Below are 16,070 nucleotides of genomic sequence, written 5' to 3' on the forward strand. Positions count from 1 at the left end.
AAAATGTGGAAACAAACATCTCAAAGAGAAGATGAATTTTTTCTCTCTTTCTGCTGTGTTTAGGTTACTGCTTATTTTATATTGCTCTTAGGAGTATAAGTCTTTGGCATCTATTCAGCAGTGCTCATTTGATATTCCTGAAGGTGATGGAGCATACAGGGTGGGAAGATGGATGACTCAGCCAGGAGAGCTGTAGTTGCTTACCACAGGAACTTTTAACTTCATTTCCATTGAGTCAAGGCATAGCAGCATTTTTAACCATTGAACACATTATACTTTCTAACACAAGAGATAAATTACCTTTGCTGATATGCTTTGGAGTCTGCAAAGGTGGTTGTACCTTTTGAGCCATTTATATAGCATTACCTGACATTTCCTTATGGATATATGCAAAGTTGAATGCACTGCAGCATAAATCTTGGTTTTGGCTAGCAGTGTACAGTATCTGCTACCTCAGTATATGGAAGGGTTTTCTTTGGGCAGAATAAGCAGTTCATATCTCCTAATGAGCTCAAAATTCTGCAGTACAGAGGCAAGAGTATTTATAGACTCAAACAGAGCTCTGTATTATGCAGGTTACTACAATAGGGCAGTCTTTTCTCTTTTTTTCCCGTTAAGATCCTTGCTCTGCACACACTGAAAAATAATCTGATTAAAACAAAACACTGCAGAAGTACACTGAGGAGAGAATTAATAGAATTTGCTTTCCATAATCCCTGTTAACAAGGCTGACCTTTCAGGAGGGTTTGAGGGTTGTGGATTGCTTTTTTTTTTTTTTTTTACACTACTGATTCTTTTCTTTCCATTGATCTTGTGACTATTCTTTCTCTGCTGCACTATTTCTGAACCATACAGTAGCTACAGCAGCAACTGGTAGGGGAAATGCTGTCTGCTAGGTGCTGATAGGGAGTAAGGAATAAAATATTTTGTCTAAGTGAATTGGCTGTTTGGTTTGTGGTTCTCTTCAGAAGACATTAAAGTGATTTTCAGTATATGGGGAGGTTTGAGGGCTTTTTTTTTTTTTTTTTTTTTTACACTACTGATTCTTTTCTTTCCATTGATCTTGTGACTATTCTTTCTCTGCTGCACTATTTCTGAACCATACAGTAGCTACAGCAGCAACTGGTAGGGGAAATGCTGTCTGCTAGGTGCTGATAGGGAGTAAGGAATAAAATATTTTGTCTAAGTGAATTGGCTGTTTGGTTTGTGGTTCTCTTCAGAAGACATTAAAGTGATTTTCAGTATATGGGGATTGTCCAGTTTGACAAGAGGTTCCTCATTGCTTGCCATACATAAATGCTGCTTAGCTGTGGTTTTTCAGCTGCAAAAGTTTGTGACACTTCCACAAAATGTCCTAGAATTTGATTTTTGTCCCCATGGATCCAGTATAAAAATAGCTACCAACTAATTCCTTCTCCTTTATCAGTAGACATTAATTCCCTCAAGTTTAGTAGTTTTAATATATCCTTGTGAGGATATTAACATTTCATGAGATGTACAGAAGAACTGAAGAGATGTACGAATCCATTACATAAGAGAACTCACAGGACTGGAGGTTATACAGAGTCCATTGCAAGAGCAAGAAATGCTCCTACAAATTGCTGTGGTGCTGGCCAGCAAATCCACTCCATGTCCCCTTTGCTGTCCAACTCCTCCCCGAGGGGATGGCAGTGCTTATGATCAATTATGTGTCCTGCTTTTCCCCAGCCTGCTTGTGTCTCCTTTTCTCAGCTGTCCCATGGCCTTTGTCAGCACAGTGAGCTATTCAGTGCTTGGACAATTATTGGATGCTCGCTGGCCTCATTCTGCCAGGCCTTGCCTGAGCTCCTGGGAAGAGGGAATTTGGGGAAAGCTGTTCCACTGCACTGCAGCCCTGCACTGCACGGGGCTTCTCAGGAGGGACTGCATTTACTGCAGCTGAAGCAGTTGCACAATTTAATATCTGCTTGTTTCAGGGTTGCAAGTAACAAATTGCAAATATTTCAAAAGAGTGGCATTTTGAGTCATCTTCTATAGTGCATCCTTCCCCAAACTTGCTTTTTTTGCATGTGTTAATGAATATAAAGCTTCTGAGGACTGAGGGTGCACATATGCACAGTAAAGGCATCTGACCTTCAGTAATTGTCTTCCTTCTCCCTCTGATTATTTCATCTATCAGCCTTTGCAATTGGTATGATTGAAGTCTAAAGCTTTTTATGGCAAATTCATTTCTGCATAGAGTCTCTCATGGTACTTTTCAGACTGTAGTGATCACTGCTATCCCATTAAACTGCAGTTAGGTTGTTGGAAACACAGACAAATATTACCTCCTGTATTACCTATAAATTAAATGAAGGGAAGAAATGAAAAACTGCCCTTAATCGTGTGTTTCTTCAAGTTTATCACCATCTATGATTAGCATATTTGAAATAATATTTTCAACATCCCTTTCAAATGTTGGTTGATGGAATTTAAGATCATTCTTATGGTGCATGGGTTTTCCAGGGTAAGTTAGGAAGATATTCTAGCATCAGCAATGCAAGGAACATAGCTTTTCCACATCCATCTATTCTATATTGTGTGCTAGAGCTTTTGTCCCTACCACAAGAGCAGTAATAAAAGCCTCAAGTCCTTCTTCCCTTCCCAGTGAAGTTCCATTGGCACAATATTGTCTACTTCTGCCAATTTATGCCTGCCTTTCAATATTTTTTTTCCAATTTCATATCAAAGGTTTTCTCTGCTCCCACAGTATGTTTTGGGGATGTGTGTGGGAGTGAACAGGTGTACTTGGGAATTAAGGTCCTTTTCCATCCAAGGCTGTCCTTTTTGATGGAGCTGGACATTCATTGCTCCAATGTGGAATGAATTTGGGCCCAGACTGTGATGTGCTTTTGTTGCCCACAAATGCTGCATGGTTGCTTAAAGATTTTAGTGCTGTGACTTTAGTTGCTTTATGTGTCACCTTGTCTTTTGTGTTCTGGTCACTGCTGTATTAAGCAGTGGCTGATCATCAACAATCTAATTAGAAGGAGTTACGGTAGGGATGGGGAAAAAGCAAGAATAAAAATATGTTTTCAGGGGGGAGGTTTTCAGTAGTATAATTAGACAAAGGTTCAGTGAGTAAGGGAATTTTAAAGCTGAAGGCAAATACCTTTTCTACTGATAATTATTATTGAGGTCACAAGGGATAAGGTAAAGAATGAGAGCACCAGAGTTTTGGGGCAGCAATTTCCTTTATCTTTCCTTTGTGCTTAATTCTTTTTTATTACAAAACCTGCAACCATAAGGTTCTCATACATATTTCCTACAGTACACTGTGAAAACAAACACACAGAAAGAAAGCAAGAAAAAAAATGTCTAGTTTGTTTAAAGTAGCATATGGTTCAGCTTTTAGTCAAGAGCTATAACAAGATCCCTAATACCAAACAATGCATGAAGAATTATATGAAGTCCCTGTGTTTGTAAAGCAGCTTTAACTTTGAATTTTAAGGTTGAAGCCAAGAGTTTCTCTTTTTCATTGCTGCAATGAGTTCTTTGTGCAAAAATCTAATTTGTGAAAGTAACCTGGTCTTGCGGAAAGTGTCCCTGCCCATGTCCTGCATTGGAACTAGATGATCTTTAAGGTCCCTTCCAACAAAACCATTCCATGAATCTGTATAGAAACTCAAAGAAATTCAAAAGATTGATTTTTGTTGTTCTTTGCAGTGCCTCCAAAGCCAATTCACCTGCAGAAGGCAACATACCAAACCCCTAGGCATAAAGCTTTAACAAATCAGAAACCAAGAATGGAGGAAGAGACGCCTGCTGCTGTTTCTAGTGTCACAAAGGAGAAGTCCAGTAAAGTGTCAGATCTCATCAACCGTTTTGAGGGAGGCAGGTATGTAATAGACTTTGAATTGGTTTGTAACTCTGTTGTGTGGGGATTGTTGGAACTTGGAGCTGTTGATGCCTTGTGAAGGCTGACCTAGAACAGAGGCTAGATGAGTTAAAGTAGCTATTTATTAGAAGGCCTCAAGGGATACACCTTGTGCAGTACAAGAGCCCAACTCAAGATGAGTTCAAAATGGTCACAAAATGGATGACAGGTCATGGGGTCTCACACTTCTATAAGTTCTGGTCCATTTCTATATTGAAGCTAATTGTCCAATTATACCTTCAGCTTATTAAGTCCCATTCTTCTTGTTTTCCTCTCTTCAGTGCACTGCTGTATATTCTCTTAGGCATGAAATTTGGATCATTTGTCCTTGATCCCCAGTAGAGAAGGAATTATTTTTTCTCCCTACTCTGTGAAGAGAGCTTACCACCCCCTAATATGAAGCTCAGAACCACACACTAAAGCAGCCCAGAATCTCAAAAACATAAAAGCTAAAACCTGAGGCGTCACTGTGAGGAAGAATGTGGATACTGTGGTAGGGCTTACTCCTATCCCTGCTAAAGGACTTGATGGCAAAACTGCATGTATTTTGAAATAGTGGGAGCCAGTTGTATATTTAGCTTAACAGGGTGTGCTTTCTCATAAGGCATTAGTCCTAATTTTCCTTTAAAAGAAAGAAAGAAACTTGCAGCATTTAAAAAACAACCTGAAAAATGTCAGCAATTTGAAATAAGTTTAATACTGAGGCTAATATTAAATACCTTTTTTCTTGAAGAAGAAAAAAATACTTTTATGAGCAAATAGAAAAACATAAAATACTGGTTTTAATTTCATACTGTCTTAACTTCTTCAATCGTTCATGTGAAGAGGGTGAACTCTACAAATTATTTGTTATGGTATTGCATACATTCCCTTAATGGCTTGTTTTGTAGTACTTGGTGATTTTGGTGGAAAAGCTCATTATTCTTGGGGTTCCATTCTGTGGATTATGGGAAACATTTGGAACTATGGGAAAAAAGAACCACAGTCAACACTGCTTTCACAAAATGGTGTTTCTTGGGTGTCTTTAATTAGATACACCTGATGCATCTCTAAGTAGATGCATTATAAGCTGTGAAACAGAAGTTTCCAATATATTTGTACAAAGAGAGTGACTTACCAGGAAGCCCATGACAAAGGAGCAGCTCAAGAAACAGTCCAGTGATAGTTGTGCATTGCAAGTTTTGGATGTGATTTTTTCATGTTCTCTCGGGACGTGAAATCCCTTGGATCTCAGAAGGGATGCCCCCTGTGGGAGTGAATGAATGATGTACAACAGAGTACAGGAATGCATGACCTGCTGTGGGGCCAGAGTAAAAGGGCTTTCTTTGAAAGAATTTCCCCTCAAGATGGGTGAAATTTAATCCTTTATATGGAAGCAGCTGAGCATTGCAAAAGTATGTTTGCCCATTGGAATAGAAATAATTTCAGAGCTTCATCTGCAAGAAACTTTTGTCATTAGGAAGAGACTTAATTGCACTTGGTGATGACAGGTGCTCAGAGATGGGAAAAAGAGATTATTGCAGCACTGGAGGTCTTGTGAATTCTTTTAGCACTAATCTCTAATCCTGCTATCACTCTGTTTTCCAGTCTTCCTCCAAAGCATCACCCAGCTTTTAAACAGTGCAGTATTCATAGGAAAAAAAATCTTTTCTGAAAGAAAACTCTTCAGGTTCATTGTGTCCTGCACCACTGAGCCCTACATTTCTCCCTCCTAGACCTGGCTGCTGTGCTGTGCAGGAACTTCTTCCATATTATGCAATCAAAGGAAACTATAAAGAAAGAAAGAAAACTTTCTTGTTGCTAGACCTTTACAAGTACAGACATTTTGTGGACTATGGGAAGCTGAGTTGGTTTTGGGCAGCATAATTTATTAGGTACACCAGTAATATCTGTCCAATGATGAAATTCTAATCAAGTCTATGATCTCTGCTTATGAGAAACTTCCATGATTAGCATGCTGGGTTCTGGATTATCCTGCTTTGGCAGTGGAGGTAATTCCTGGTTTTTTGAATGAGCTCAACCCACAAAATATGTCTTCTGTGAAGCTGAACGTCAGTTTAATTAAAGGTCTTGAAATGGCTAGGTAGCATGTTCATGAACTGCAAACTGTGATTGTCAACTGTAATAACTTACTTTCATTAGTCTGTACAGCCCCCAAGCATGTAGACATGTCAGAAAGTTAATTAAACCTCTTTGTGCAGGCAATTGAAAAATGTATATGAATTTTATCCTAGAGTTAAGTTTATTTAATAAAAAAACCAAAGTCCTTACAAGGCGAAAGAAAAAGTGATTTAAACTTTTTTTTTTTTGTTATATGATGGAAGAAGATAAAGCTAGTGTAAGTTATTTTTGATCTGTGTGCACAAAAATGCAGAATATGTTTGCAACATTTGTGTAAAGTATCCTATAAATAAGGAGTAAAAGCATAGTTTATAAGCAGTTTTCATCCTTCCAGAAGATGGAAGTTCATACCAGGAATAGTTTGAGGACAGTCAGGAACAAGAGATAATGTGTTTAAAGCACAGACAAATTTTGGAGGAAAAAGATCTTCAGAAAAGATGCAGCATGAAAAAACGACATTGCTAACTAAGGAAACTGGAAAAGAAATGAGATAAAAATGTAAAGGTCCTCATGTAATATTCTGAACTAAGGAAAGGGGTGCTAAATGTACTTGATTGATTTTGTTAGATTAATTTTTAATAATTAAAGAGCTGTTAGGGAATGGGCTACTTGTCAGTTTAAGCAGTGGACTAGGACTTGGCAAACTACAAGCCTTGCTCCATTTCTGCCCATAACCTTCTGGGACACTTTGGGCAAGTTGCTTCATCTATCCGTTTCTTGGTTTCCTGCTCTGTTCCATGGAGCTAAGAATAGAAAAATTTAGGTTGCAAAAGATGCCTGAATCCAACTGTTAACCCAGCACTGCCAAAGCCACCACTAAACCACGTCCTCAACTGCCATATCTTCACATGTTTTAAATACCTCCAGGGATGGTGGCTCAAAGCCTTCCCTGGGCACCCTGTTCCAATGCCTGATGACCCTTTCAGTGGAGAATTTTTTCCTAATATCCAATATAAATCTCCCATACACATGGGATTCAAGATGCATAAGGATGTAATGGCTCAAAATGGGCAGAGGTCTGGGTTTCTGGTAAGAAAACCTTGTTTGTAAGTGTTTTATTGCATTTCAGGTCTCAGAACTTTCTAGTATTAAACAGGAAAAAGATGATTTTTTGGGAGAAATTGGTTATATGGCACAACTCTCCTATTTCCCTGTCTTGTTTTCAAAAGACGTGTCTGCTAAGGAAGGCAGGAGCCTCCCCTGAAATGGAAAATGTAATCCCTCTCCCTCCAAATTGCTATAAATTTTAAATTAAGGGGCTCTCAGGCAAAAAATATGGGAGCAGAAATAACAGTTCTTTATTAGGGAAGAAAATAAAAAGATAAAATAAACAATTCAGTAAACCAAAAAAACACTGACAGTGTCAGAATGTGACCTGACACCCTGTTGGTCAGGGTGCTGCTAGCAGTCCAATTGGAATTGTGGCTGCAGCCCTCCTGGAGTGTCAGGTGTGGTTCTCTTGGAGCAGGGATCCTGTAGAAAGGGTGTAGTCTTCCTCAGAAGATCCAGTGGAAGAGGCAGCTGTTCCTCTGGGAAATCCAGTGGAGAAGATGTGCTGGTGTCTCTCAAGATTTTATCCAGGTAGGAATGCTTGGCTCTTCCCTCTGGGCGGAGCGTCTCACAATGGGATGCTGTAGTTCTTATCAGTCATGCAGTGACATTCCCTAGCCTGTTATCAGCAGATATGTCCCCCGAGGGAGGAGTGGTTGTGGAAGAGATAAGGAAAACTGCCCACTTAACAGAAGACAACTGCCATAGAGATAGCAGATAGAATACAATTTTATACAAAACATTCCCATACCATGATTTTCTGTAAGTCCATATTTAACTCTTCTCTCATCAGTGTTTTGTTTGCTTGGTGTTTTTAGCTCACTGAATCCTAGCGATTTCAAGAAAGATTCCTCCGTTCTCCACATTACTAAATCTCAAGGAAGATATGGGTCCACACCATCACCTCAGCCAAAACTCCCCTCCCAGCACTCACTACAGAAACAGGGAAACAGTAACACTGACAAAACTCAGGTTGCACAGCTGCCCACGGCCAACGGCGTCGTAGCGCAGGACCAGCCAGAGGAAGAGGAGCGGCGATCGCCGGACCGCGGCTCGGCCGTGCCCACCCCGGTCCCGGATGATGCCATGGACAGCAGCTTGACAAACGGGGAAGGAGAAAGCACTCGCAGAGAGTCCTTGCAAAGTGTGGCTGCCTGTGAGGAGCAGATGCTCAACAGCTGCCACAGGACTCCGAGCAGTGACATGCTGCTCCCACCCGAAAATGAAACCCTAGGAATTGATACTGATGTCAAGGAAGAACCAGCTGAGGAAAGCAGTAAACAAGATCAACCTGTGGAAATAAAGGTAAAGAGAGAAATGGTTTCATTCCTGATATATCACTACTTTTTATATTTTCTCTAGCTTTTTATTTACAAAAATAGGCTTCCAGGAGCAGGTTAGAAATAGAAAATATTTCAGTTATTTTCCCTTTGAAAAAAGATGAGAAAAAAGTCTTGCTTGCCTTTCCTCACACTCTCCCCTCCTTTACTCTTCTCCTCATCCCCTTGGCTCTTTCCCCATTAGTTATCTGAGGTTTAAAGAAAAAGTGAAACTCAATATGTGTGCCTGTTTAGCACCATGCTTCAGCTGTGCTAACCTAAAAAGGACACATGTTAGCGATGTATATGAAATAAAATGCCATGTGCTGTAAACTGTGAAAATATTTCAGTTATTTTCCCTCTGCAAAAACATGAGAAAAAAGTCTTGCTTGCTTTTCCTCACACTTTCCCCTCCTTTACTCGTCTCCTTATCCCTTTGGCTCTTTCCAAGATAACCTAGTTATCTGAGGTTTAAAGAAAAAGTGAAACAATATGTGTGCCTGTTTAGCACCATGCTTCAGCTGTGCTAACCTAAAAAGGACACATGTTAGCGATGTATATGAAATAAAATGCCATGTGCTGTAAACTGTAATGACAGAGCTTCAGGCAGAAGAGTTGTGTGAATCTCTAACTTGGATGTAGTTGTCAAGTCAAAGCTGGAAAGACAGTGGCAGTCTTCTAGTGATCAGATAGATGCAATGTTCTGGGTATACTAAATGCATGACTTTTTAGCAAGCAGAACTTATATCATGATGAATTTGAGCTCCCTTGTGAGGAAGATTTTAAGTGCTTAAGCGAAGTAAGTGGGTGGAAGGAAATCTGTCTTGGGAAATTAATTGCTGAAAAATGGTTCATAGTTTTCATAGTTAGTTGTGAAAGTTTACTTGTGAGTTCGCCTCCTTGTACCAAAGCAGTAAATGTGATTAACAGTTCTGGTCCAGCCATCCCGTTTGGCAGGGGGAGCTTGCCCAGCCTTCCTCTTCACCATAGAGCCAAACAGCTGATGCTGGAAAAACTCCTCGCTGCTGCTCAGGTGTGCACCTGCAGCAGTTCACTGCAGCCCTTGAGTTTGGTTAGCTGGGGGTCACATACATACATGCCTGGGGGTAAATTCTGTGAGTGGGAAAGGTGGATGAAATATCCTGGGTAATGATAAGAAAGTGATGGGTTGTGTGATTTTCTAATTTTTTTTAGGGTTTTTTTTTCCATAATGTTTTCTTCCAGTAATGAACGAATGTTATGATCCCCACCTAAGCATAAGCCTGGGTACAGGCCAAGGCACTTTTGGCTTGCCACACCTGTCAGTTTCTGTCTCCTGTTGGGAATGCCTGTTTCCCCTCTCTGTGCCTATAAAGTGCTGAATTCTCAGTAGGCAATGATGTTAAGCTTGAATCCAAGTCACGCAGTAAGGTGCTGGGAGCATTTTCAAGAAAAAAGCTGAAAAGGGAAGCAGTTCTGTTTTAAAGTTCAGGAAGGAACTGGGCAAATGCTAATGGCAGCAATCTCATTAAAATCTGTCTTTGAGCTGCACATGTGATCTGTCTTATATTGACACTGAGTCAGCTTGTGAGGTGTAATGTGACTGTAACTGGATGTATATTGTTCACTGGTGCTTGAAGGCTACAAAACCAAGACATACCCATGCAGGATGACTTTTAAGGTTGCACTGGTGCAGAACTGATTCTGTAAAACTGGGTCACAGCAACCCTTCCTGAGATACCTTGTGCAACAAGGACTGCTCCTTTAGTCTGGTGGGGTTAAGAAGTTGATCTGCCACCCTTTACAGAATCAAAGACTGATTTAGTTTGGATTAATGCAACCTGGAGATGGCATCATACCTGTGGTGGTCTAAATAGCTGCTGCCATGCTGTCTGGATTAGGAGAAGGATGATGAGCAACAGGAGAGTTCTCGTGGAGCTTTAAGCTGTTTCTGTGTTCAATCACACACTGGTAAGAAGTAAGACATTAGCATTAGACAATCTGTGATTTTGCTAAATGCCTACTTAGTCATTAGAGAATATTAAAACTGGGATGCAGTCCAGTTGAAGTTGCTCCGCACAGGATAACAGCACTCACCTGCCCTTTTGATTAAAAATGTACATACAATTGAATAAAAACAAAAGGAGCAGATGCATGTGAGTCATAGTCAAACTTTTTGAGTCTGATATATCTATTTTGATGTTGATGCAAAGTATCTTGTCTCTTTCATGTCATGTTTCTTAGTTCAGGAAAGAGCAGAAAGTGATGCTCTCTCTCTTTGTAAATGTGTACATGTACAGTAGAAGTAATCCTAAATCCACAGCTGGAAGGGGTGAATTGAATTGGCAACTGGTGCAAAACCAGTGCAGAAATTAATTTTTGGACTTGGAAAAGAAGGCTTGTTTTGAAATAGTGTTGCTCTTATAATTATTCCCCTCCTTCTCCCATCAGTCACTATAGATCTGACTAAAGACAGATTATTGCAGCTTCTGGAAAAAGTTGAGCAAAACTTATTAAATTTGGCAGTGATCTAAAACAATTTCCCCAAACAACCAGAGTAGAGTATCCTTTATTTCTCTTATTTACTGAATTGGTTTGAAGGTAATGAAACACAATCATAGTGAGCAAAAAGACAATTAAAAGTTAAAAGTTTCCTGTCTTACAGCAGAAATACCTCCTGTCATAAAAATTGGTTTGTCTAAACTGCGGAGGCTGAATAGTACAAGAACATCTCAATCAATTAACTTCCTGAATAACATCTTGTGGGGAATCTGCTGCTACAGCTAACTGAAGACAAGAGGACAAATGTGTCAGTGTTTGCTGTGAGGCTGGTAGGAAATAGGGATATAGACTGCCTGCATGCCACAGATGGAGAAGAATCCACTGAACATCTTTTAATAAAGTCCTTATATGATGTCTGCTTTTAATGATAGTACTGGGGGCTCTGATGTTTCAGATGCAAAAACCTGGTGTAGATACTGGATTTCTAAATGTAAGGTGATGTTTCAGTTTAACCAGGGTAAAATTTTTGGTTTTGCAAAGTTAGTTTTCTGCCAAGAAATGTTTTACTGTTGAAAGACTTGAGAGGTTCTAGCAGCTTTTTGATTCTACAGTTTTTGATCTTTAGGAATTGTACAGGCAACAAAGCTGTGTATCTTCAGCAACCAATATAAATGTATAAATCTTCTTGTGAACAGTCACTACTTTAGGGATACCAGAATCTTCCCACTTTCTTAGTTTCTGTGCAAGAAACAAGCACAGTGTAATTTAAATTTTATTTGTTCATACTCTACTTCTCTCACCCTGTCTGTGTTGTTTAATATATTCCTTCAAAGCCCTTGGGGCAAGGACTATGCCTGAGTAAGAGTGAATCATATACATCACTGTCATGTTGGCAGGTACAGTTTTCTTGACAGGAGATGGCTCCAGTTTGGTTTGGATAATAAAAAAGTTCATACTTTCACCAGCATTTTTCACACCTCTTCTTAATTTCAGAGTTCAAAATAACTTATTTTAATTTCTTAAACATGCATAGTAATATAATTATTCTAAGGATGAGCAGCTTTGTACTAAAGAACTAGATCCAGCTGACAAATTTACTGTAAGCATTGGAATAGAGATTCAGGTTTACTGTCCCTACTGAGGCAACTCTTGGTCTCTCACACTGCTGATATTTTGGTCCACAGATGAAATAATGTACCTGTGTAATGTAAATGTTTTCTATATAGCACACTAGCCATTTCTGTTTGGTTTTATATGTTGAGTTGCCATGTGTTATGGATTGTCACAGAAGTTTAAAATTTTCCTTGAAATAATTGTTCCCTGAAGTTCCCCTCAACAACACCCCTGCTTCCCCACTGAGGGCGTGCTGGAAGAAAAGCAGTAGTAGAATTTTCTGGTTTTTTGCATTGATCTGACCTTGTAGGTGGGTGTTCTTGTGCTGGAATAGGAACACGCTGCAGTGATTAAGATATAACTCATGCGTGATGTGCATTTTTCCCCCACACTGAAGATCCCTCTGTCAGGTCATGCAATTGATGTAGAAAGGAGGTGCAGGTTCAAGAATTAAGATGATGTCTAAGGTTGATACTGAGAGGATTGGAAATCTGGGCTCAGCTCATTTTATGTGATTTTTTTTGCACTTGCTATGCATAATTTTCCCTCTCTTAATTAGTTCAAGTCATCTTCTAAAAACTATATATATTGCTTCTATAGCATTGCTTCAGGGAGAAAGTGGGGTTTTGGGGTGAGAAAAAAAAATCAAATAAAATTACTAAGGAACCAGTAACCTGCATGGTTTTGTGCAAGTCCATATTTGAGATCTTTTGTAAATGGTTGCACTAAGCAGCAAGCTGTAGCTGTAATAACTAATCCTCCAGCTCCCTGCAATGTCTCTTGACAGCACTTAAAACACTGTTCTGCAGGTTACTGTGGTTGCTATGCTGATTTAAACAGACTTAATGAACAGCTTTGAAGTCACTATTGAAAGCCTGTTTTTAGGGAGGAGGTTTGCCATGTAGCAGTGCAACTGTGAACACTGCAGATTAGAACTGAAATATGTTGAAATATGGAATACTTATTGAATACCAAAATGGGGAAAAATGCACTGAACTGCTTTAAATATAAGACTGTACTTTAATATTTGGTATTCTTCACAGAATTTTTGTAAAGGTTCTTGCAAATGTTTATCATAGTCTTGTGGGAAGCAGCATGCAGCTTGAAATCAGAAACCACTCTCTCAAGCTCTCCTCTTTATTTTTTTTTTAAATGAAGAATTTTTATGGTTTGTCTTGCAATTACCAGTTTCCCATAAGCACTGTGATAATCATGCCATTTATTTCAGGAAGACTCTGATGTTGTTAGATGTGAACAGACTATCACTAGATCTGGAGAAAGAATCTTGTAATGGAAGTGTCATTTTGTTGAGCCTGACACTTGCAAGCCTGAGGCATTTCCCTAATGTTTTGACATTGTAGAAGGCTGTCCTTTCATTGTTTGTTTTGGAGTAATTTTGCCCAGCAACTTACAATTACATATTATAACACATTGAGTTTAATATTGAAAATTGAGTGAATGTTTTAACTTTCTGTTCAGCAGAAGAATCAGAAATACCTTTTGTGGAATAAAAGATTTTAAAATGAAAACTTCCCTTAAAATGCTAAAATTACTTCCATAAAGACTCCTTCCATGAAGGAGTCCTCTAATTGCAGTTAACAGTTATTCAGCAATGAATGTATTGGTGAACATAAAACATTTTGTACCACGTTTTTCAATAATTTTGCTGTGCAAAGAACACGCAATTCAAATGACTTCTGAAACGGGGCGGGGGTGAGCACTGAGTGCTTCCATCTGTTCCCTCTTACTCTGTAAATCAGTTCCTCCAGCTCTGAAAGGTCAGTGGTACTCAATTACCAGGATGTGAGCTGATCTGTTGAGTAGGGAGTCGGTGTTTTGGCAAAGATCCCTATACAAACTGGAAAATACTAAATCTTTTAGGCTTTGAATTTTGCTTCACAGTTTGACTGATTTTTAACGTTCTCTGGCTTTTGTATGTGTTGATTAAACTGTGGGAAATTATGTATTTTTCAAAGTTGGTCTTTATTACTAAATGTTAAACTTGTATTTCAGTTTTTGGACTGTAAGGTAATCATAAGTATTTTCAAAATTTTTTGTTATTATTAAATTATGTTTTCTTCAGTATCCTAAGAGTTTCTCTTCTTTTCCTCCAGGAGACAGATGAGCAGAAACGTCACAAAATTGCCAATGAACTTCTGCAAACAGAAAAGGCCTACGTTAGCCGACTTGACCTCCTAGATGGGGTACATTTTTCTTGAATTTGCTTTTATTGTGTTGCCTTGAATTCACTCAAATGGCTATATATATGTGTGGCTATAAATTGCATGAGATGTGGCATATTTTTCACAATTTACTGATTTTCCGGTCAGTCATTTTCAGTTGCCTCATGGTTTTGTCTTTGCTTCCATTTTAAAGTGCTATCTTTTTAATAAGTATTCTAATTTTGTGGCTATTAATGCAATATGTTCTGTGTGTGGGGATGTCACTATAAGCAATCATGCTGGTAGACAAAAGGAGGATGGATAACAGTGTTTTGGCTTCCAATGACTCGGAGTGAATGTTACAATCACCCACTCGTTAGAAGATTACTAAATCTTTCTAATTTGAACCACCCAATCAGAATTTTTCTTTAGTCCCAAAGAACCTAGAAATTGCCCCTTCCAAAAAGAATATCCCCTATTTCCCCATTGTATATTTAGAAACAGAAATTACTGTTCCTGCAAGGAAAGGGTTGGACTCTCGTGCTTCGTACAAGAGAAGATACTTCTTCAAGACAATACTTCTTAAATGTAAAAGTGTGTACTTGAGAGTTTTCCTTCCTAAGTCTTGTTTACTTCCCACATAACACATATACACTTTACTTGGATGCCTCTAGCTTTGCATTGCCTCACCACAGGATATTTTTCTCAGACTCTGTAGTTTAAATTTCTCAGGTCCAGTGCAGAAGTTTTGTACAAACAGTTGCTGAAAAGTAAAAATCTCAACTGATATAATAATTGTTCAGGCTGCTTGGGATCTAAGTAATTGTGCTCATGAAAGTGAATTTACACAGCAGACCCACATTGTCATGGATGTATGGTAACTTTTAAAAGCCAAAATATTTCAGGAAAAGAAAAGTGATTTGGAGAAGTTTAAAAATAGAAAAAGACCTTTACTTCCTTCATTGATTTTTCTGATGGGTAATGTACAATTATTTTCCTTGATGACTTTATAAGTGCATTACTGCTATGTCTGTTTTCCAAGTATTAACTAGAGAGAATTCTGAAGAATTAGTTTCAAACACAGCTGCTCAACTGCTGCTAATGAAAGGAAAGCAGAAGACTAGGAAGGGACTGTTATATTTATGAACTTGGTTTAAAAGTTGTGTAATCTTTATGGTATTCAAAGTAACTAATTGTTCTGTTGGCAATGCAGCAAACTGGGCATGTTTTAGAGTGTATGTGGCAGTACATGGCATTTTTCCTTTTAAGATACTCCAGCTGTCTCAGTTGGGGTGATCAAAGTTCCTGTCTTCAGACTTTTCTTCTTTTGCAAGTCCTTACCCAGACTTTTGGGTAGGGATATACCTTTTTCTAGGTATATGCTATATCTTCTAGGGATATACAATCTGTTCAAGCATGGGAGAGGGTGGCAGAGGGACAGTAGCTCTCCGAAAGTAAGGGGTTTTTTGTGATGTGCATATTAACAGATGCACATTTTGTAGCTGCACCTAGTCAGGTTGAGCCCACTGAAGGAGAAAGAATACCTTTATTTTTAAAAGAGACTATAGTCCACTCAGAACTGGGTCCCTTCTGTACTTTAAATGATACGTGGGGACCACTCATAATCTGCCAAATACTTTGATTTCAAAAGAAGAAGGGGAGTTAGCACTCAAGGAAAGTGGTGGGGCTAATGGTGATCAGACATCATGCTAATTGCAGAGAACAGAAGAGTGGAAAATACTGCTGGAAGACTGGGAAAGCTGAGATGATCTAGCTGCTAAAACAGACAGGATGTCTGGAGTGATCCCAAATGACCCTGCTTCAGCTTGGCTCTCCTTGTGTCAGCCCTGCCTGCAGTCTCTCCTGGCTTACAAGAACAAAAGTGGGGTGTAATGGGAGGAGAAGCTTTTGACTTCCAGTGAGGGAAAG

General features: G+C 39.0%; 1 protein-coding gene across 3 annotated transcripts in view; it reads left to right on the plus strand.

Moving 5' to 3' along the window:
* FGD4 (FYVE, RhoGEF and PH domain containing 4) overlaps positions 1-16,070 on the plus strand; it is a 105,922-nt gene that overhangs the window by 67,903 nt on the left and 21,949 nt on the right. For all 3 annotated transcript variants that reach the window (XM_039707902.1, XM_039707903.1, XM_039707905.1), the window contains exons 3-5: positions 3,685-3,856; positions 7,885-8,371; positions 14,094-14,183. In XM_039707902.1, the coding sequence (XP_039563836.1) occupies positions 3,685-3,856; positions 7,885-8,371; positions 14,094-14,183 (749 nt within the window). The remainder of the gene's footprint in view (positions 1-3,684; positions 3,857-7,884; positions 8,372-14,093; positions 14,184-16,070) is intronic.

The sequence above is a fragment of the Passer montanus genome, unplaced genomic scaffold, assembly GCF_014805655.1.
Source record: "Passer montanus isolate IOZ18808 unplaced genomic scaffold, ASM1480565v1 scaffold20, whole genome shotgun sequence".
Taxonomy (NCBI): Eukaryota; Metazoa; Chordata; class Aves; order Passeriformes; family Passeridae; genus Passer; species Passer montanus.